The sequence below is a fragment of the Petromyzon marinus genome, chromosome 8 (assembly GCF_048934315.1).
Source record: "Petromyzon marinus isolate PM22_M1 ecotype Great Lakes invasive population chromosome 8, UKy_Petmar_22M1.pri1.0, whole genome shotgun sequence".
Classification (NCBI taxonomy): domain Eukaryota; kingdom Metazoa; phylum Chordata; class Hyperoartia; order Petromyzontiformes; family Petromyzontidae; genus Petromyzon; species Petromyzon marinus.
In genome coordinates, this window is record NC_133674.1 from 10,403,469 (window position 1) to 10,425,151 (window position 21,683).

At 53.4% G+C, this 21,683-nt stretch overlaps 1 protein-coding gene across 2 annotated transcripts in view; it reads left to right on the forward strand.

Annotated features, from left to right (window-relative positions):
* ZCCHC7 (zinc finger CCHC-type containing 7) overlaps window positions 1-21,683 on the forward strand; it is a 214,516-nt gene that overhangs the window by 71,937 nt on the left and 120,896 nt on the right. For both annotated transcript variants that reach the window (XM_032949698.2, XM_032949699.2), the window contains exon 3: window positions 12,465-12,508. In XM_032949698.2, the coding sequence (XP_032805589.2) occupies window positions 12,465-12,508 (44 nt within the window). The remainder of the gene's footprint in view (window positions 1-12,464; window positions 12,509-21,683) is intronic.

Below are 21,683 nucleotides of genomic sequence, written 5' to 3' on the forward strand. Positions count from 1 at the left end.
GATAGTCCGAGTTGCCTACCGGTTGGGGTTTGAACTCACACCCGTCGTATTGTGAATCGTGTGCTCTCCCCGCAATGAACACGCACACGATACGTTCCCATGTAATTGTGAACGTTTACGGTTTAGGGAAGATTGTTAATGCAGCATTGCTAAAGTTGGTTGAGATTGCCGTGTTGGTGTCACTCGGTATTCCTGCTCACAGTGTAAAACGTGTGTACGAGTGTACGTGATGTGGGAGGCCTGCGAGGCCTGCAGCTGAGGCTCGCTGTCTCCGTGGTGAGAAACGTTGCGTACGCATGTACGTACGTTACGCACGCACGAGGTGAGGTGAGTAAGCGATAGAGGGGGTGAGAGGGGGAATGAGTTGGGGCGCCGCGGTGGTGAAATGTTAACTACCTCGCCCGGTGTACAGGAGGTCGTGGGTCTGATCCCAACCCTGATGCCTGCTGTATATTTTGAGTTTGCATGTTTTCCCCGTTTCTGCATGGATCTTTCTCCGGGTCCTCCGGTTTTCCCCTCCACATTTAGAAACGTGTGTTGAGTGTCTGGCTGCTATAAATTGCCACGTGATCGCCACTTTGTCGAGCTGTCATTTGTTGCCAGGTCGCTTCTGGAAAAGAGCTACACAGCTCAGTGGGCCTCACCTGGTAAAATAAAAAAAATATTTAATATTTATTTTAATTTCTAAAGTGAGCACTGCCCAGGTGAGTGAGTGAACGGATGGGCATGTGGGTGGGAGAGTGCGGAAGTGAGCAGGTCAGTGAGTGGATGGATGAGTGAGTGGGTGAGTGAGAACAAATGAGGGAGTGTGAGTGGCTGACGGTGTATTTAGGTGAGTTAGGAAAGTATGTGGGTGAGCAAGCGAGTGAGTGAAAATCTAGTGAGTGAGTGTGAATGATGAGCGAGTGAGCAGGCGAGCGACAGAGTGAACGAGCAAATTAGTGAGTGTAAGTCGCCGAGTAAGCAAGTGAGTGAGTGTTAGAGAGTGAGCGAGCAAGCGAGTGAGTGTTAGAGAGTGAGCGAGCAAGCGAGTGGTTGAGCGAGTGAAGGGAGCGAGTGAGTGAGAGCGAGCGATCGAACGGGCATGCAATCGTGGCGCAGGCCTGGCTATAGGTGAGGCCTTGCTGGCCAGGCCTGACAGGCCGAAATGAGAATGAACGACGCGAAGGTGGGACGATTGAGCACTCAACAACCTCCGCGTGTCGCTCGTGTCAGCCCGATCGATTGGCCCGAGGGGGCGCGGGGGGCGTTGAGGGGAGGGGGCGGGGAAGGTGAGGGTGGGGTGCTGGCGGCCGGGCCACGGTGGTCCAATGGGGGGGCCTGTGGGGGAATGTGGGCGCAAAAGAAGAGATTGCACGCACCAGTGCAATGTAGCGCTGTGAGAGGTTTTATCTAGAATTCGGTAGTTTTTATTTTATTGTTCGTGTCTCGAGAGACTGGTCACCAATAGAGGAATGTGTTACGTTTTTCCACTGGCTTAGGGCAGCCAAGGGAGACAAGCTTTGCCCCAAATGGAGAACTTTGACGCAAATTAGAATAGTTTTTACCATACAGGTTCGCCTCGCCTTGAAGTGGTGGTGACGTTATCACAGCGCTTTTGCCAGGCTAGGGGTGCACCTTGATTCTATGTGACGTGCCCAAGGCTCGCCGTTAGGAGATCATGGAACGGACCCACGTGCCGCAGGTTGGGTGACTGAGACAGCTAGCAGATGCGCACCACCTGTGGTCCCCACTGTGCCAACTACACATTCTATATACACACACAGTGAGTGGTGCTGTAGCAGACCACTCAACTCACAAGTCTGAAGGTCATGAGTTATAATCCGGGCTTCATGGTCAACTCCACCCATTCGTGGTCGAGAAAATGAGCACCACCTCGTAGTTAATCAACACAGGCTGTCACGGGGCCAGGCTACTCAGAGTCTGGCCCTGCCATGAGAATGCAGAATATCCACTGCTGGCCTACGTCGACCAACGGCGAATGCTCGTCACAAGAGTATAAAGCAAATGACTTATTTAGATGTTGTCAAACTTCAGCGTAATGCTCCGGTGCGGCAGAACCTGCCTACGTCCATCGCGCTGGAAGGCAACCTCGTTAAACGAAGGCCGTCTAATGGAACGAAAACGTTTCCGCCAGCCCCGGCGTAGCGTCGAACCTACGCCCTCAAACGCCAGCCCGCGATGCGCGGTGCGTCGATCCCTCCGAGCGGTGGGCCCGGCGGGAGGAGGTTGGGGGGGCACGCGGGTGGTGGCCACGCGGGGTGGGTGGGTGGGAGGGAGGGGGGGGGCATGCGGGCAGCTGAACCAGGTGCTCCCAGGTGTGGGCCGTTCCACTCGCTTGCCTCGGCCGCTCGCTGGACCGGGTGCGGGCAGCGGGCCAGCCCGGATGCACGGGGCTGTGAGCGGGCACAGGTTGAACAGCTGGTGGTGGCTTTTGGCGGTGGGCCACCACCTCTGCCGTGCGTGTGCGTTGGGTTTAGAGCGGCAGCCCGGCTGTCTTAACGGATCTGCAGATCGCACCCAATGGAGCTGAAAATAATCATAACACTGTGGGAAACCCTAATCATCGCAGAATGAAATAGCTGTGAATAAAAACAACGTTTCCACATTACAAATATTCTGGAGGCAAAGTGGATTCATTGCCCAAATGAGGGTTGGGCGATTCGTGTCTGGAAATGCCATGTTTATATGGCAGAGGACAGTCTTTCCTTGGAATGCTCACTTTTATCAAAGTGGCTGCTTGCTCGTTTCATCGATCCCAGAGGGGTGAAGGTGGTGGTGGTGGTCGCCCAAGTTGACCCTTGACCCGCGATTGAAGTCGCAACCTTGCAAACGCTAGTCGAGGCACCGTTAATGAAATTGCTCGAGGAACATTTACTTAACGACCGTAAATATGCGCACACGCCAGGCGCACGCCGACACCTGCGCGTGCCCGCCCATTAGTTGGCGGTCGATGGGAATTAATAGGGATGTGGGGGGGGCGATGCCCTCCCGCCTGCGATGGGAGGGCCCGGTCTCATCTCCTCGGCACAACACTGCCCATCCCACACACCTAGAGCCGCCACCTCGCCGCCCCGGCTACGCCGATTCCTGACGAGTCAAGTTTGCCCGGCGATGACAGGCGCCTCTTCGGTTTGGCGGCCGTCGCTGCCTCTCCCCTCCCAGGTTTGTTCAGCTTTCTCCCGCTTCTCCGGCCGCCCGCCTCCTTGGGCCGCGCCCGCCTCCTTGGGCCGCTTCCGCCGCTGCCGAGGAGCAGCAGATCCATCAAGCTGTCCCAGCGGCGTGCGGGGTTGGGGGGCGGCTGGGGCGGTGTGTTTTTCCGTTTCGACCTGCGCCGAGGCACACTCCCCATTGTTAGATTTCTCAATCCTGGTGTGGCCGGCTCCTCTCTTATTTGATTTGAAAAATAGATATTTTTTATATATGTGTATACACATGTATTATGTTTTTGTTTTGTTTATCGAAAGGGTGGAAAAGATGGAGCGGTTGAGTAAAAAATAAGGAAGGAACGGGGAGAGTAAGAGGAGGGGAGGAGAGAAGGGGAGGGCTGCGCGCGACGGTGATGGAGAGTTTGGGGGCGAGAGCGGGGAAGGTGTAGTTGGGCAGGCGAGGGAAGAGTGAGGCTGGGGGGGGGTGGGGGGCTGTGTGGGAGTGGGGGGGGCGGCGGTGTTGGTGGTGGTGGGCGAGAGGAGGGGGGCGGAGGAAGGGGGGCGGCACGGGGTGACGTCGTGGAGGCCGTCACACTCGGCGGAGTTGAGAAGCCGGTGACATTTCCCCTCGCCCCGCGATCTGCATGCGCTAGCAAGATGGATGGGAGGCGGCGAGAGAGCCGCTCTAGAAATGAGCTCGTTTTTCTCCCTGACGTTTTCCGTTAAGGGCCTGATTTATGCATCGTTCTGACCAGTGATCAGGTTGATTAAAAAATGGAAGAGGAGGGAGGGTGGTGGGGGAGCGGGGGCGGTGGGAGGGGATGGGATGGGAGGGAAGGGGGAGGCGATGGGTAGGTGTTGGGCGGGCGCCGTGGCGGCTGCGTGACGTGCGGCGAGCCCCTCCTCCTCGCCGCCCCGCGTGCCGCGAATGGAGAGGCGTGCGTTTTAATAGCTGTTTTCTACACGGTGTCAGCACGCCTCTCCGACACCCGGCGCCGACTAAGATCCTCCATCGGGAAAGTGTTACATTATCACCGCCTCCTTCCATCGCGATCTACTCGTTCCGTAGATAAATAAAAAAAATACAATGTATACAATACACGCGCACACAAACCAAACACACGTTCCGCACGCATTTCTCCCCCCACCCCCCCTCTCTCTTCCCCCCGCATCGTTCGCTCTTCAGGCGTCCGCGTGTTTCCGTGTTTTCTCGCAGCTCGTCCGGGCCCACGCCTCTTGCTTTTCTGCGCGCTGATTTTTCGCAAAGCGTCCGCGGTGGCGCGATGGGGGCTTTCGGGTGCCGACTTGACGTTTCATCTCCCGCTCATTCTGTTGCGAGGAGGGCATTGTGAATGGTTTAAAAGCGCCACTGCACGTGTGCGTGCGCGCAAGCGCGTGACAATTGACACATTCCTAAACTGATTATCGGGCCCATTCTGTGTCAACTGAACACAGCTGTTTACGTGACCCACGGTGCTGCTGATGAAATTTCTCCGAGTTGGAGTCAAAGTCAAGGTGTCTCTCCCTGTTCAGATGAGCTCACCCCTCTGTACGTGACTCTTAAGACAGTGGTGGGTTTTTTATTTTTATTTCAGGGGCCTATCAATGATCACACGAAAACTACCACCACCATCACCAACCACATCTTCGTCATTTTCATGATCATCATCATTGGCATCTTCATAAGCACCGTCGTTATTTTCACCACTATTGTCAGCAAGTCCTCGTCCACCACCACCAGGTTCAGCAAAATTAACAATATTTTGTGGGAAGGGGAGAGCAGCATCTGTCACAGGAGGATGACATCGCCACCGCGGGTAAATGAGACGACCGTAATTCACTTGCTCGTGGCTGGCGCTTTGACTATAAACCGGGCCCTCCGCAGCGCGAGACGAAACCCAGTTCACACCGTTCACCCCACCTGCTCTAATGAAGCTCCACTCAGCAAATTGAGCATCGGAAACGGCGCTCGCGTGGCACGTCGGCCGCTCTCGGCTCGCACAGCGAGAAGAAGCCCCGGCGGATCACACACACGGTGCACACCACAAGTGAACCGCCACAATGCCTTGCCGTCGGGGAACGTAAACCGTCACGCGGACTCCGGTCATCCTCGCGGCGGTCTTTTGGCTGACCATCGAACAAAGACGGCCACCGCATCGTCGTGCGCTTTCGGATGCGCTTCTGCGGTGGTCTGGAACACCCCGTCCTTCCGATGTTAGGGAGCCACTATGCACTTTTAAGTCTCGGTTGAAAACTAATTTCTTTAGAACTGCCTTTTGTGTTTAGTTTGTTGTCTTTCCCACCGCCCCTCCGAATCGGACGGTTGGCTGAGAAAGAAGTTCAGCATTCACACATCACATCATCCGGGCTATGCGCGACATGGACGCAGGCGCATGGCCCCACAAACCACGCACACCGTGTTTGGTCGGTGGGGAAAACTGATCTGCGACCTCTGCCAATTAGCTCTTCCTGACCACAGTTGTGCCCCCACGAGGCAAAGCGATAGGTTCGATTCCCGCTGCAGCCATCTTATGAAAGGCTTATCCCATGTAGGTGAACCACGTGAGTAGGCCGTTACGTGTCCTTTCCCCAGCCTAAATCTTCTCTGAAACAGTGTCTGTGCAGTCTTACGCATGTAGGGATTTTTATTTCGGATTCAGGCTCAACAGCGGACAGAGACCGATTCAAGCAAAGGGGAATGTTCCTTCCTAAACCGGTTACGCTCCAGGCACGTCCTCACCAGCGTTAGGGTTATTGCAGTAAATCCAAATTAATAGCATTAAATACCTATGAATCTGACCGTACATTTTCCTACGAAACTAATCTTCCCAGGTAATGCTGCTGTCCAATTATCCATCTCACAATTAGAAGTTCTCGAGTGTCAAATTCTCATCTGCGGCTCATCATCCCTCTGGGGTCAATAAATCTAGTACTACTTTGTCGGGAGTCAATAAGGGGCATCCCACGGCACTGTGGAAATGTCACCACCGCCAGTCCAGAGCTGTCCACGCCGGTGTAATGCGATAACGTTCAGCCCGATTTCCGGTACTGGGCGAGAGAGGGGCTGGCGACGTGATCGCTCTCTACATGCAGGAGGTCGTGGGTTTGACCCTGACGATGCCTGTATACTCGGAGTTTGCATGTTCTCTCTCGCCGTGGTTGCGTGGATTTTTCTCCGGGTTGTCCGGTTTTTCCCTCCACAACTACAATGAACATACGTTTAAGAGTATTTGGCTGCTATACATTTCCCACATGATCAGCCACTTTGTTGACTTATCTTTTGTGGCCGGGCCGCTTCAGAAAAACAGCTCCATCGCTCAGGGGGCCTTACTCGCTAAAATAAAAAATAGTTTAGTTTTTTAAAATGGTCACGGCAGGCTGGGCGGCGTGCAGGCGCCGCGTGTGGCGGTTCGGCCCCGCGCGCTGGCCGAGAGCGGAGGGACTTTAGTTGACCCCAATGTAGAGGAACACGGTCCCTTCCCCCCCCCCCCCCCCCCCGAGAGAGCCCCACTTCACTCTCGACTCGGGATCACGCCCGTGGAGTAAAGCTAAAGAAGTAAGTTTCCTCATGAAATGTATAAAGGTGGGGAAACACCGGAGTTTGGGCTGGCTCTGTGCAAGTGAATCAAAACACTGACCTTTGATAATATCAACTCTTTGCAAGTGTGCTGGCAACTTTTGGTTTTTGGAGTGACATTTACACGCTTTGAAGCATATTCGTACGCGTGCGTCTTTGCGAGAGTGTGCCTAGGTGAATGTGTGTGCTTGCGTTCATATGCCAGTGTGTGTGTATGTGTGTGCGTTTGAGCATCTTTGTACAAGAGTATGTGTGTGAATGTGTCCGTGCACACCTGTAAGTGCGTGTGTGGGGAGTGGTAGTTCAGTAGTTTGCGCGCTGCGCCACGAAGCCAGCTACCCGAGTCTGATTCTCGGTGATGAGTTTCTTTGTTAAGGCCATTAGGGGGGGCGGTGGAGAAGGGGGTGTCTGAATTGCATACCAGTATTCACGTTGATGTCAACATAAATATGAAAGAATAAGTTGTACTTTCCGAGAGTCCCAATATTCAAATAAGCCGTTGGCAGTGTATATCAACATTTTCAGTTCTGAACCGGTGGGGGAATTCCACGTTCCTGTGGCGGGGGCCAGTAATTCTGTGAGACAACCACTGGATTTGTGACAAAAGTCTTACCCGTTTTGTCATCGCTGGTGGGAATTTAAGCCAAGTGTACGTGTGTGTGCATCTATAGTTTGAAATACGACACTTGCATCTATAATATGCAGCATCTGAATTATATATACATATATAGATCTCATTTCGGTGTCACTGACAGCTGAGTTCCATGTAAGTCTGGTACGGTTGTTCATTTCATATATGTTATATATATGTTTTTAGCGATACGTTTGCGGAGCGAGCGCTGCTGTCGATCCGCCCGTCCTACCAAGTGTCGGTTTGGGATTCCCAAGCTGCCCGCGTTGGGGGGGAGGGGGAGTGCAGCTGCCCTTAACGACGTGAGCGCGATCATCGCAACCTCAAATCTGGCTGGGCCGCTGTAGACAGAGAGAGCGACAAATGACGAGGCGTCAAGGCCTTGGGGGCAGGTGGCTACACGTTAAATTTTTGTCCCTTATTTTGGCCCCGTAGCGTCTCTTGCACATTGTCACCAAAACCTACGGACCCCGAGCAGACACACGAAACCCGCTGAATATGCCCATCTTGCTAATAATGATAATGATGATGGTATGGATCGCTTGCTACTAATAAGTTTAAGGGGGGCGTCCAAGGGCGGTTAACCGTTGCCTTTAATGCCCCAACCCCGCCCCCCACTCGTGGCTTACACGGGACGTGAATGGCGCTGCTCAATTCGGTTTCATCTGCCCGGCCTGGAACGTCCTCTTCGAGCTCCCTCGACACGGTTAGACTTTTTTTATATGTATCCTTGCAGCGAAATGCTCAAGTTTTTCGTTGAAAATGTTGGTCGTTCCGAGAAGACACACGCATAGCTTTCATACGAGACCAAGGTAACCCCTATAAGCCGTTTGATTGTGGAGATACGGCTATGCACACACACATATATATACACACACACACACCTGCGACCAAATATAAAGCTCATCTCCCTGTAGGGGAACCAAGAGGTAAGGGCAGGCACTGCGCTTGGCTTGGCAGCCACCCAAACCCCTCTGCAGAGCCCGGGTCATTTCACCGAAGATCACCTCTTCCATCCGCACGTCGTCTCCCGGATAAAGTTTTCCCGTGGTCTCACGTAACGGTTCGCGATGCTCGGCTGCCCCGCCTGGACCTGCCCCCCCTCGCCCCCCTGCCCTTTCCAACCCGCCCCCCCAACCCCCACCCCACCTCACCGCCCCCCTCTCTCCCAGTCCTCCCGTTTGCCCCTGCGAACAGCCGGGGCTGCCGAGCCCTGGCTCTGCACTCCCAGCCGCCCCGTCCCCTTCCCCCGATGAGTAATGGAACGGACGGTGCCTATTGGCAAAAGGGCGTTCTCTTATTCCGTTTGGGTTGGGCGGTGAATTTGGATTATATTTTGGGTTCGTCCGGTCGCTTACGCACGCGCGGTGGCACCTCGTGTGCACCTCGTGTGCACCTCGTGTGCACCTCGTGTGCACCTCGTGTGCACCTCGTGTGCACCTCGTGTGCACCTCGCGTGCACCTCGTGTGCACACGAGGTGCACCTCGCGTGCACCTCGTGTGCACCGTGCGTGCGTGCGTGCACCGTGCGTGCGTGCACCGTGCGCGCGCAGCACCGCGGTAAATCCGCTGCTGGATGAGGGCCTGCACGCTTTTTTTTTTGCAGGACGTCGTGGGGAGTTGATTGAGCATACTTTAACCGTGCTGGTCAGTGCGGGTTGGTGAAGGTGGGGAGCGTAGACGTTGCAGCAGAGCACAGTACAACAATGGATATTTGCCGCACTGCCCTCCGTTGGTAATGTAGCCCCGCAGCAGCGAGCCCGTAGCGACTGTTATGCGTGGTTGTAAAATCCATACATGCACGGTCCAGGCTCAAAATCCTGCTTGGCTTGACGAGATTAGGTGCCTTCCGAGTGATTCGGTCATAGTCTGCACGCACTTCATGAACTGGAAAACACCTTCACACCCACTGTCAATCCCAATGAAGGATGTGTGGTGTTGGGCTAATGCTTCTGACAGTGGCTCTCCGTCATTGCGCAGCTCACACATTAGCCAGCCCGTGTATTGTTCTGGGTACGGCTGTTTACAACGGTGCTTGTGTAGAGAATAAATGCACAAGTATATGCTGTACACACGTATATAAATAAAGCAAATTTAGGCATTTAAAGTCTGGTGCCATTGTCCGCCGGTGTTTATTCAGAGACTTGTGGGATATTGTTGAGAGCCTCCCTGATCAAACTAACATCTTCCCCATTGGCGATTCCCAGCCATTGGAGGAAATTTCATGTTTTCTGTTACGGGCGCCAGTTTCTATTGTAAGACTCCCAAGGTGAACGTTTCACGAAGTGGTACTCAATTTATTGCCTCCAGAGGGAATGATTTGTTGAGTTGCCCCTGAATGGGATTTGAACTCGCAACCTTCCATGTGTGAGCCAAGTTCTCTAACCACAGTGTGAGTAGGGTTGGATCATAATGACACATATTCAAGTGGCTTATTATTACGTGTATTTAGTGTATACACATGTAACAAAGTGTATACATCATTACATATTACCTTTAAATAATGGTGCACAAATGAAAATCCAGCCTGCTGGTGCTGCGGTTCGAGCACTGGACTCGCAAGCAGAAGGGCATGAGTTAAACTCCCAGTCGGGGAGTCAAATTAATCATACCTCCGTGGGGGGTCTATAAAATAAACGCCGCTTTGTGAAAAGTGGACAGCGAACAAACTGCAAGGGACGATTGCCCTTGTCGTAGGAACGTGGAGTTTCCAGCGCGTGCTCAAGGCCACGAGGAGGAGACTCTCCGACCGCCCCACGACCGTGGGTGCGCGATTCGACCTCGTGCGCGAAGCCTAAAATGTTCATGACGAGCGCTCGCGGCTTCTCTGGCTTTGGCGCCGTGACCGTGTGATTGTGTGAGTGGCGCTGCTCGGGGCCGGCCGGCCGGCCGGCTGGCTGGCCGACACGCCGCCGCCGCCGCCTGTTTGTTCTGTCCGTTAAACCGGGCGCAGCCGTCATTTTTCGTGGCTTTGCAGCAAAGTGGCTACGTGCGTGAAACACGGCGAATATTGCTTTCTGTCAAATCAGAATTTATGGGAGGTAGGGAGGCAATAAGCTGGAGCGGAGGCTTACAAATTTGGAGGGAATTTGTGGCTGAAGTTTACATTTATTCTCGTTTAAACCCTAACGCCCGCCAATTGACATGAATAGGCCACCATTTATTTCCTGCTCAGGTGTGACGCTGCCGGGTGCTTTGTGAGGGACGGGGAGCGGAGCGCGGCTGCACCCCCGCCGGGCCACTCACCCCCCCCCCCCCCACACTTTCCGGCCTACGCCGCCCAAGGGCAGCGCATTGAGGCCGGCCTCTCGACAGACAACAGGCGGCTTCCCGGAGGCCAGCCCTTCTCTGTCGGGCCCTTCTCTGTCGGGCCATTCTCTCCTGGGCTTGCCTGTGTCTAGCTATTTTGCGTCCGGCTAACCTCTTTGTGGTTTGTGGCCAGCTGGTATCAGGGTGCCCTCCGTCAGACCAGTTGCTATTGGGCCTTTCTCTGTTGAGACAGCCTTTTGTATGACTGGGCTGGTTCAGGCCAGCTGCTGTTGGGCCATCCGCTGTTAGGCTAGCGTCTGTCATGGCAGCCGCTGTTGCTGCAGCCTCTGACAACATTGCTTCTGTCAGTCAAGAAGCCTGGCATTGCAGCCTCTATCAGAATCAGCCTTTGTCTGGTCAGACTCTGTCACGGTCAGCGTTCACATATTTTCTAACTAAATATATTGACTGCACTGCCTCTTGCTTGTGCATACGAGTGGGTGGTTTGTGTTTTTAAAATAATCCTTTCGAGGCAAGGTTGACCGAAGCAAATACGTAGCGTTTTGCTGTGTGGTGTGTTGGGTGGTGTAGTCGATGTGGCCAGGCTGAGACCGTTTAACTCGCTCCACTTCAGAACCTGCTTTAATGGCGAGTACCTGAATTCCACATTGGTAGCCAGGATGTCATCGGCGCTGACTCGGCACTCCGTGACACTTTCTGCCTTCGCTTTTCTGGCCGGAGGGACGAGTAGCATCTCTGCGTCGGACGGTCACCAATTTTACGACACTCGTGTTTTCGCTCGTAACAAGGGGAAACCACGCAAAGGTTCTCATCTTCTTAAAGTAACTCCCAAGTCTTCAATGGATTTGCCAAGCTGAACATCCAACTTGTAATGTTTTGTCAGTTTTTTTTCAAGTACCATACGAAAAGGAAGAGAGAGAGACTCCAGTCCTCTGACACACACCGGGATGGCCACGAGGCCATCTTGTGTTTTCCACCATTCCCAGTTGTATATAAAATAATCCTTCGCATTTTAACGGCGCTTGCTTTAAGTGCTTCGACAACTCACAGTGCCTTAAATCACATCTCATCTCAAACATTCAAATAGCTCGCCCCAGTCGCAGCTACCCATCTGCGGCACACGGTGACCGAGCACCGGCCTGTAAGCGGGCGTTAGTCTGCCAGTAGGGGGCGATGATTGCTGCTGTGTGGAGTACAAAATGAGTCGTTATGTGGGTCATTTTTCTAATTTGTCCAATTTGGACCGTGGCGCTAGCCACGCAGTGGCCTGCTCGATTCGAATGACACCAGGGGATCTTTAATGTGCGCTGTGATTCAGATGGCTCTTATTTATGGTGAATACACCTACAGTATTAACCAGGGAGGCTTGCCGGATTCGAACCGCGGACTCTGCAACGAGCGGCTAATGTGCTACCGCCGGACAGTCATTTTTAAATACAGAAACCTCAACAAGGGGACCTCCGTCCAGAATTTATGCCACCACCGCTTAGCATGCCTGGCTCCCCATTGTTTGTCCACATCCACGCGCCAGTCAATAGCTATCGACCAAATTATTTGGACGCAAACAAATCAAGCCATTAAGTTGTCTCCACATGATTTACACCTCCAGCGCTGGATGTAAAGGCAGTTATAGTTAATGGAGGTGGCGCGGGGCGGGTGGTGGCTTCTGGTTTGGGGATTAGCCAGCTGCTTGATGTACCAACTTTGGCCATGCGTGTGTGCGTGCGTGGTTTCGCCGGGATGCCAATTAATCACCGGGATAAACTGTGCGAGGTTGCAGCTGATGGCCGAGCGGTGATTTACACGTGTGCTGTGTTTCTTGTTGTCGTTGCTGCAGGTGACTCGGAGGGGGAGTGGACGGTGAATGAGAAGGACATGGAGGTAATTGGACGCGTTTTCACTGCCGTGCGCACCTCGTCACCCAAACCGGACCCCTCCCGCCAACGTAGTAGTGGCGGTGCCTTGCAGACCCCCCCGCCACCGATGAGCAGTCTGTACCGCGGTGCCTTGCAGAGACCCCCCATCCCCCACTGGGCGGCCGTGCCATGCGACCTCTCCTCCCCACGGAATCGTTGGATTCTTGGGTCGCGATTCAGTTCAAGAATTCGGTTATTATTATTATTTTTGCCTTGTTCTTACTGCTTTGTTATTGGTTTCCCCATCTCGTTGTTGTTCGTATTTTGTGTTTGACTCGGTGGCATGAATGTAACATCGGCCGCGTGATTCGCGTGAGCGCGGCGAGTCGGGTGCCGCACGCACGGCTCGTCGTCGCGCGTACTCGTCGGCGTCACGGTCGACCGATCGCGGCGAGGCGACCTCCCGCCGTGTCGCCGTCGCTGCGCCTGCCGCTCGGCAAGCTGCGGCTGGGCAAAGCTGCGGCTGGGCATGGCTGGCCGTCGACTGATAATCGATGCAAAACACGGCCGTGTCTCAGGAGTCTCTCGGTGCCTTCCTTGGTTGGCTTTTGTTTGGCCAATCGATCGGGCCAGCGTTTCTGAGCAGGTGGACTTGTCCTCCTTCATCGCCCCATATGCGTGCTAGGTTGCGGAAGCAACATTCGAGTTTTAATCGGCATCTTTATCGGAATCTTTATGTCGGCTGGGGGAACCCGATGAGCTATGAAGCTCTTTTTCACAGATGTCCAGCAGCGGCGTGTCAGCACGTTATACCGACAGACAGTACGAAAAGAGAAACGATGGGAATGCACAATATGTATGTGTTGAATTTCATTATGCACTATACGTAGCCAAACGTGCTAATCGGAGGTGCAGGGGAGGAACAACAAACCAAACACAGAAAGTCAGTTGTAAATACATTATTTTAAATCTTAATTTAAAAGTGCATAGCTCCAGTGGCTTCCTAATATCGGAAGGAAGAGCGTTACAAACCGCTGCAGAAGCGCATCTGAAAGCACGCGATGCAGTGACCGTCTTTGTTCGATGGTTAGCCAAAAAGCAGCTGCTAGGATTTCCCGAGTTCTCATGGCGGCTTATGCTCCTTGGCAAGATCGGCAAGGTGTGGTTCATTTGTGGCAAGCACCTTGTGTGCAATGAGTGCAACCTTATGATATATTCGCCCTGCAACCGGAAGCCAATGCTGCTCAGCGAGCTGCATTGGACATGGTTGGCTCTTGCAGTAAAAAAAAAATAGAGAAAAGGTAAGCAGGTTAAGAGGTATAATGAGGCATCATGTTAGTCCGCCACAACTTGCCATTACTGCCTTCTCCCTGGCAGATCCCACAACTTGCACAGTCAGTACTCAGTCTGTTAAGACTGCTCTTGCACTGTTCACGTGCAAGAGTAGTCTTCCTTGATGTGGCCTTCTCCGTTATTGCTACTACAAGAGAGAGATGGCTGTCGGCATTCCTGGACTTCTGGAAGTGCCCAACCGCAGTCCCACGTTGTCCTTGGACACAGTGGAGCGGACGAGCGGGCGAGGGTGACGGAGCTCGGATGTGGCGAAACCAGCGACTGGGAAACCCAGAGCCCGCACATCCTTCCCGTCCGCTGGAGCAAAACGTAGTCCAAAAAAACCCACCGGCCCTTATCTTTGTACAAAGAATTGGTGCTCCAGCAAGTGGAAAGTGTTCAGTCGGAAGGTGGTAGCGGATGTCACGTCAGTCGGTGACGTCTTCTTTTTTGCAGCTGTTTGCAAGCAGTTTGTTCGCGTGCTAACTGAAAAATTGTGAATTCTGAAAAATCCAGCAAAATAGGAAGACGGTCGGGGAATCCTTGCTCCCTTGACATGGCTCCCAGTGTCTGCCACGTGGCTGCACAGCTCAATAGTAATGTGCATCTAAAATTGTTTTTCTTTAAGTGGCAATGAAGCGACGTGAGTTGTGGACGGGGGTGGCTTGATTGAGACCAAGAATTCTTCCGTGCGGTGATTAAAAACTTTTGAAGTGGCGTGGTGATACAACCAGTGCATTGCACATCAAGGGAAGCATGTGGAACACATCAGAAGCTTTTCAAAATCAAGTTCAAGTTAAGCCAGGTGGTGGTAACTCAAGAGACCAGGATGAATCTCATTTGCTAAGAGTGACCTGGGTCACTACAACAACAAAAGCAATCGCGTCGAAGCCAAGTACAACAATGAAGCGAATAGAAATCGGGGCGAAAACAACCAGGTTACCGAAAAAACTGAGAACTGTGCGCAGATGTAATTGACGTCGGAGTCCCCCGATAGTGCCGTGACGGCGTCCACGTGAACCGCGCCGGTGAGCTGTGAGTGGTGGTCAGCGAGCTGCTCGGCGCGCCGACCGCCACCGTCACACTTGTAGGGCCGCAGCGCCGACAGGAAACACATCTGGGGCCCGGCCACGCGGGACGCCCACGCCGACGAACACGCGCGTCACTTCGCGGCGACTCGCGTGCGCGCGTGTACGTGCGCGCGTGTGTGCATGTGTGCGTGGATGTGTGTGCGCGCGTGTGCGTGTGCATTAGTCTGTGTGCGGTGTTGAGAGTGGCGCCGTGCATCGTGCCGCAGTGTTCACCTGCGTGGAGGAGCAGGAGGACTCTGGTGGACATCCGCTGCTGTCGGTGCAGCTGCAGCGCCCCCACGCTCGGCTGCATGAGTGTCCACACAGTCACGTATCGCCCTTTCTAATTTTTTTAAGTTGCCGTGCTTAGAGCAGGATTATACACTTTGTTAGACGTTTGATTTGCATTTTTTTTAAAGGATGATTATTCACCTAAGGTCACAGTGTGAGCGTCATCCCACAAAGTGGTGCTCGCTCATTAGCACCACTTTGTGGGGAGGTCCAACAGAGCGTGTCCTGTGGAGTTACTCGACCCTGCCTTTGGAATGAGGAATTTCCACCTCTGGCTCGGGGCTGTAAACAAGCGATGAGCACCGCCGCAATGCTCAGTTTTGTAATTGAGCATTGCGATATATTTTTGTAAATTATATTTTGTCTGTACAGCGCTTTCACTTGATTTTATTGTCACGGTCCTATATCAATGAAGGTTGATGTATATGGAAACCATGTGTAGACTTTATAGACTGTTGGGGCAAGGCCGATTAGAGAGCACCTCTGTAATGCCAGAACGACCCACGATGGTTTGTTGTGGCTTGCATCAGACACATCCACCTGATTGTCTCCTGTGCTGTGATGTATGCAATGTGCACCAGATATACATGTGAGGCTGAGTTGACCTAGGAGATGCCCAGAAACAGCACACGTGTACACACGCACACAAATACTTGCAAAGACAAATATCTTTTGAATTTTGAATGGAAACTTTCGTGACTGCAGGAAATTCATGTTCTTTGGTTCTTTCGGTAAAGTCACGTAGATAGAAAAATAATAATAAAGTGAATAAAAAAATGTAACGAAAATATCTAGTTTATAAACATTTTTATTTATATATTTTTATATATATATTTTCACTTTATTATTGTTCTATCTAAGTGACTTTACCGAAAGAACCAAAGAATATAAATATCTTTTGCATAGGCTTAGCAGACCGTTGGAGCACATGAGGGGCCAGGTTGCCAGAACCACGCTACCTTTGTATCCCTAGTGGCTGTGCTTACACATCGCACCATGTGCTTATTTTACGCTGAGTCGACCTAGGGGAGGCCCAAGACCGGTTCAGATGATTGTCGCTGTTGTTGGCTGTGAGTGGGAATTGAACTTGGGTGTCACAAAGAGCAGCGTTATTTTAAGTTACTTGCATTGAAGGTCAAAATATCCCAGTGCAAAAAAATGAGTGTTGTTTGGTGCTCACATCCAATTGGTGGCCCGAGTCAGCGATGGAAATTCCACCTTACCCTGACATTTGCCAGTCTCTCCCCAGGGACACCAGCTGACGGATTCTTTAAAGGCAGTAATTTATTTACTCTGGAGGGGACAAATACATTAACATCAAATAGAATAACACATTTGGCCAATATTAAATGTAACGTTGCAGCTTCTTACAGAAACAAAAATCATAAATGCGTTCGAAATCATTTGCCAAAACACTTCCATTGCGAATGTTGTACAAATTCCCCCTTCTTAGGAACAAAGTGTGTTTTACATCTCCGTGGGCTGTCACCTGTTTATAAACATGTTAATGGCACTATTTAGCGTAATTAGCGTAGCGTTAATTAAACGTTGTTTCTCGCGCTCTGCTGTTAATTACACGAGAGTGTTGCGCCTGGAGCCGAACGCCTGGCTCCACGGGAACCGCTGTACGGAGCTTCAGTGGAACGCTCTGCAGAGCTCTACGGGAACGCTCAGCGGAACTCCACAGGAACCGCTTTGCGGAGCTCCACAGGAACCACTCTGCGGAGCTCCACGGGAACCGCTTTGCGGAGCTCCACGGGAACCGCTCTGCGGAGCTCCACAGGAACCGCTTTGCGGAGCTCCACAGGAACCGCTTTGCGGAGCTCCACGGGAACCGCTTTGCGGAGCTCCACAGGAACCGCTCTGCGGAGCTCCACGGGAACCGCTCTGCGGAGCTCCACGGGAACCGCTCTGCGGAGCTCCACGGGAACCGCTCTGCAGAGCTCCACAGGAACCGCTTTGCGGAGCTCCACAGGAACCGCTCTGCGGAGCTCCACAGGAACCGCTTTGTGGAGCTCCACGGGAACCGCTTTGCAGAGCTCCAGCGGTATGCTCCGTGTAGCTCCAGTTGAACGCTCCGCGGAGCTCCAGCTGTACGCTCTGCGGAGCTCCAGCTGAACACTCCGTGTAGCCTCAGCTGTACGCTCCGTAGAGCTCCAGCTGAACGCTCCGTGGAGCTCCAGCTGATCGCTCTGCGTAGCTCCAGCTGAACGCTCCGCGGAACTCCAGCTGTACGTTCCGTGTAGCTCCAGCTGAACGCTCCGTGTAGCTCCAGCGGTACGCTCCGTGTGGCTCCAGCTGAACGCTCCGCGGAGCTCTAGCTGTACGCTCCGCGGAGCTCCAGCTGAACACTCCGTGTAGCCTCAGCTGTACGCTCCGTAGAGCTCCAGCTGAACGCTCCGTGGAGCTCCAGCTGAACGCTCTGCGTAGCTCCAGCTGAACGCTCCGCGGAACTCCAGCGGTACGCTCCGTGTGGCTCCAGCTGAACGCTCCGTGTGGCTCCAGCTGAACGCTCCGTGTGGCTCCAGCTGAACGCTCCGCTCAGCGTGAGCAGTTGCCACCAAGTGGCCGGCGCACTGAGGGCTGGTGCAGTGGAGTCCCCGTCGCGATGTCTACGTTGTTGGGTGGCCAACGGGTTGGCCTTTGTCTTCATTGGTGGGCCGGCGGTGGTGTTGAACAATTGCACGCTCCCTAGGGTCAGTATCTCTATAGAACCACCACTGTTGACTTTACCGCTAAGTGGTGCCCTTTTTTTTTTTTTACCCCGGAATGACGGTGACGATGATTGGCCGAGAGGGGGTCCCCTGACGCGGATGTGAACCCGGCCTGCCCTCAGATTGAGGGCCGAGAAGCCCTCTGCCGTGGCGCCTTCTGGCCCGGGTAACGTGGACGGACCGCGTGGTGGTAATCCGTCCGTGAACGTCGGGAGGAATCGTTGAGCCCCGCGGGGGTTCCTTTTCAGGAGCGTCATGCGTCGGGATGCATGCCCCCCCCCCCCCCCCCTCTGCTCTTGTTGCGGGATACCGAGCGAGCAACGTCTGCGTCGGCAAAACGTCTCGGCCTTGATCGGGGACGGCACTCGGCATTCCCGTGCAAGACAGGTCACACCAACCCGCCGTGCGCCCTGCCATCGTCTGGCCGCCTCGCGGCCGCAGCGCTCTCGGCGTCGTCGCAAAGAGCGCGCGAGACTCGCTGCGTGATCCGCCGACGCTCGCCACCAGGCGCGCGAGCGCGACGAGGCCCCGGGCGTGCGCACGGCTGTCGGGGGAGGGGTACTGGCAAAGGGGGGGGGGGGGGCGGGCGGGGGGTGGGGGGGGGGGATGATCCCCGGAAAGGAGAGAGATAATAAAACAAGCCGAGAAACCCAGTCTGTGAAGTCAGCCACCATATGCACGCACGCACACACACGTGTGCGAGTTATCTGCACACGTCAAGCGTGCGAGCTTGCAGCCGCACGGGTACATGCGCTCGCTAATCGTGTTTGCGGGAAAAAAAATGTAAAACAAACGAGAAAGAAGTTACGCGGAAAAACGCTGCCGCTGGGTGCAAGGGCGGGCGATTGACTCAAGGAGTCCTTGCCCCCGAGACATGCCAAGCCGGGGCCGTGACGGGGGGGGGGGCTGGGGGAGCGGGGAGGACGGTGGGGCGCGGGGGGGGCCGCTGTGTGTGCGGTGCCATGCACGCACGCACGCACGCCCGCTTGTTAAACCGCCCTCCCGAAAATTGCCGCTCAGCCCTGCCACCTGATCTCTCGCAGAAGGCCGTAAAAAGAGCACCGTTAATTGTCGGCAACTCGTGAAAGGGCCGTGTATGAGGACGCCTTGCTCAATCGCCTTATCTCGGCTTCGAGTGCTGAGGCAAGGGTTTATGGTTATGGGTTTTATTAGACACGGACATGACGACGTGATGTGGGTTTATTCCTGCTCTTTGCTTGGGCACGGCCGGAGCTAATGGTGCCGGCGTTTGTTTAAATCCGGCGTGCGCCGCGAGGAATTTCACGGGGCGTAAGCAGACATTGCGTGTATCTGCCGGTATCGGCTCCCTCTGGAAAATTTGCCTTTTTGGTGACTTTGCTCCAGCCGTCGTTGGCGGTGCGCGAATTCGCCGAGCGTTTCCCGCGCGTGCGGTCCAGCAGTTTACACGTGGGGTTGGTGGTTCATGCAAAGTGACAGCGGTGCGAGACGCTCGGACGTTTTGCCATTTAAGGGGGGGTGGGCTACGCGCAGGCTGGAGGAGTCCAGTTAACCGGGGCATTGGAATGGCACCACAGAGGTTAGGGACCCAGGGGAAAACCAAAGTTTGGGGTGGTAATGTTCACACACGGAGGCAGCTGACCCCGGAGGTCAGAGGTCACCTATATAAATGGCAAGACCCCGCGTTTGGTTGTGCGACACTCTTGGGTGACTCACATTGGACCTTGGAGGTTGGTCGTCCTCTGCGCAACAGTTTTGCGACCTGGCAGAAGGAAGGAAGAGACGGCGTGGTGCCGCAGCATCGATGTCAACATCTCTTGCAGTTTATCTGGAATACCAGACCCCCCAGCTGTCTCTCCTTGCTCGACCTCCGTCTCTTGCCTGCCACTCAGCCTCGTGGACCAAAACTGCATTTATAGGGCCCACGGCACTCAGTGAGTGTCTCCATCAGAGCCGTGGTGGAACACTCCTCTGGGAATCCAGTACTTCGAAGGCTAGGGGTGGTGAATCTGGCATGTCTGGGAGGCTGCCAGGATATTGCAGTGCAGCAGGTGGGTTCACAAATCCATCTGTTTTATCTTCCCCCTGATCAGGTGACTCAGCCGCAGAGCGAGCGGCTTGCAAGTCAGAAGGTTGTGGGTTCAGTTCCTGATTTGGGGTCGACTCGGCCCATCATCCTTTAGGGGGTCAATAAAATAGGTACCGCTTTGTGGGGAAGTCAACATTGGTTGTCCTAGGGAGATGAGCATTGCTTCATTGCTCATTGGAGCAGGAAATGACTCCGACTTATTGATGTTTGCATAATGTTTTTTTGCCTGTGTGTGGGACTCCAGTTTTCTCTCACCCACAAAACACGACCGATAAGGTGTTAGCCAAACATGCCAATACCCTCCTAAATGAAAGAGACCCGGCGAGGCCTGCCTGGGTGTAGATGGAGGTTGGCCAGGTCATCTGGAGCTCTTGGCAGCAGCAGCAGCAGTTCCATGCCCTCCTCCCCCTGAAGCCGAGGGGCAGAGTTTTCAGCTCCCACACTAATTGTGTCGGCCTCCTCGCTTTCAGACATGCGGTAGGTTTTAAGGAGTTGCCCGCGGAGAGATGTGCAACTTGATATCTGGCTCACATCCTCGCCGTTATTTATTAGTATTTTTGTACTTCGTGCGGGTTTTGTAAATTATTTTTTGGGAAAACAATCTCTCCTTTGCACGTGTGGAGAATCGAGCGTGGCCAATGAGGACCCTCGTCCGCTGGAAGAGAGATGCGAGCCGCCAAGTACCTTGTACGTCAGGGTGAAGTTTATTCGGCCAGAGCGGCATTATGGGAAGAGCACCAAATGCCTTGCAGTTGGAGTCAGGAACGTCATTGAGAAGTCTCTTTGGGACGATTATTTGAGAAGATCCTCGTACGCACGTGTCATTTGAGAGGCATTGTTATTCATTGAAAAGGTTTCATAAGGTTCATTGACAGAGCTTCGAGTGAAGAATCGTCGGGAATCATCAAGGGAGAGATGTGTGTGTTGAGAAGCCTCAAAGAGGAAAGCCATGGTGGGGAATTCATGCAGAGGAGCTCCAGTTGAGAAGCCACACAGTATGGGGCACCGTGGTGGCAGGATGTTTTCTCCCTTGCCTGGGACGCAGGAGGTTGTGAGTTCGATCCCATCCCTGGCACCTTATAATTTTGGAATTAGCATTTTCTTCCCTGGGGTCGCGTGGATCTTTCTCCTCTACGTTTAGGAACATGCATTTAGAGCCTTTGGCCGCTAAATTTCCACGTGTAACGCCGCTTCATAGAGCGACCATTTGTGGACAGGTCTTGTCTGAAAAAAAGCTATATAGCTCAGCGGGCCTTATCTGGTAAAATACAAAATAGTTTTAGTTAAGCTGCAATAATGCTGCAATAAAAAAGCCTCACTGAGTATTAATGCACATGTATTGTGCAGGAGGGGGTCATACATACTTACATTTTGTAGAGAAGGCTCTTTGGGAAGATTGAGACGTTGCCTTGATCATGTTCATTATTGCGAAGCTTCCAGAAGGTAAATATAACAAAGCCCTAAACACTCCCGAGCATAGTGACGTTCAGTCAATCATCAGATTAACTTGTATTCTTGATTAACGACCTCGTTCCCATAAGAGCTGGCATCTCATCCTGGGATTAGCTTTCTGGAAGTATTTATTCATTCAAAGTCAAAAAGTGCCCATTGTAGTGACACTCGTCTTCATTGGTATCCACGAGCCGATGGCAAGTGGAAGTGACCACGTTTTCCATGGTGGAGCCCGGTATCTCTACACAACAACCAGTGCCGAATTCCCACAAA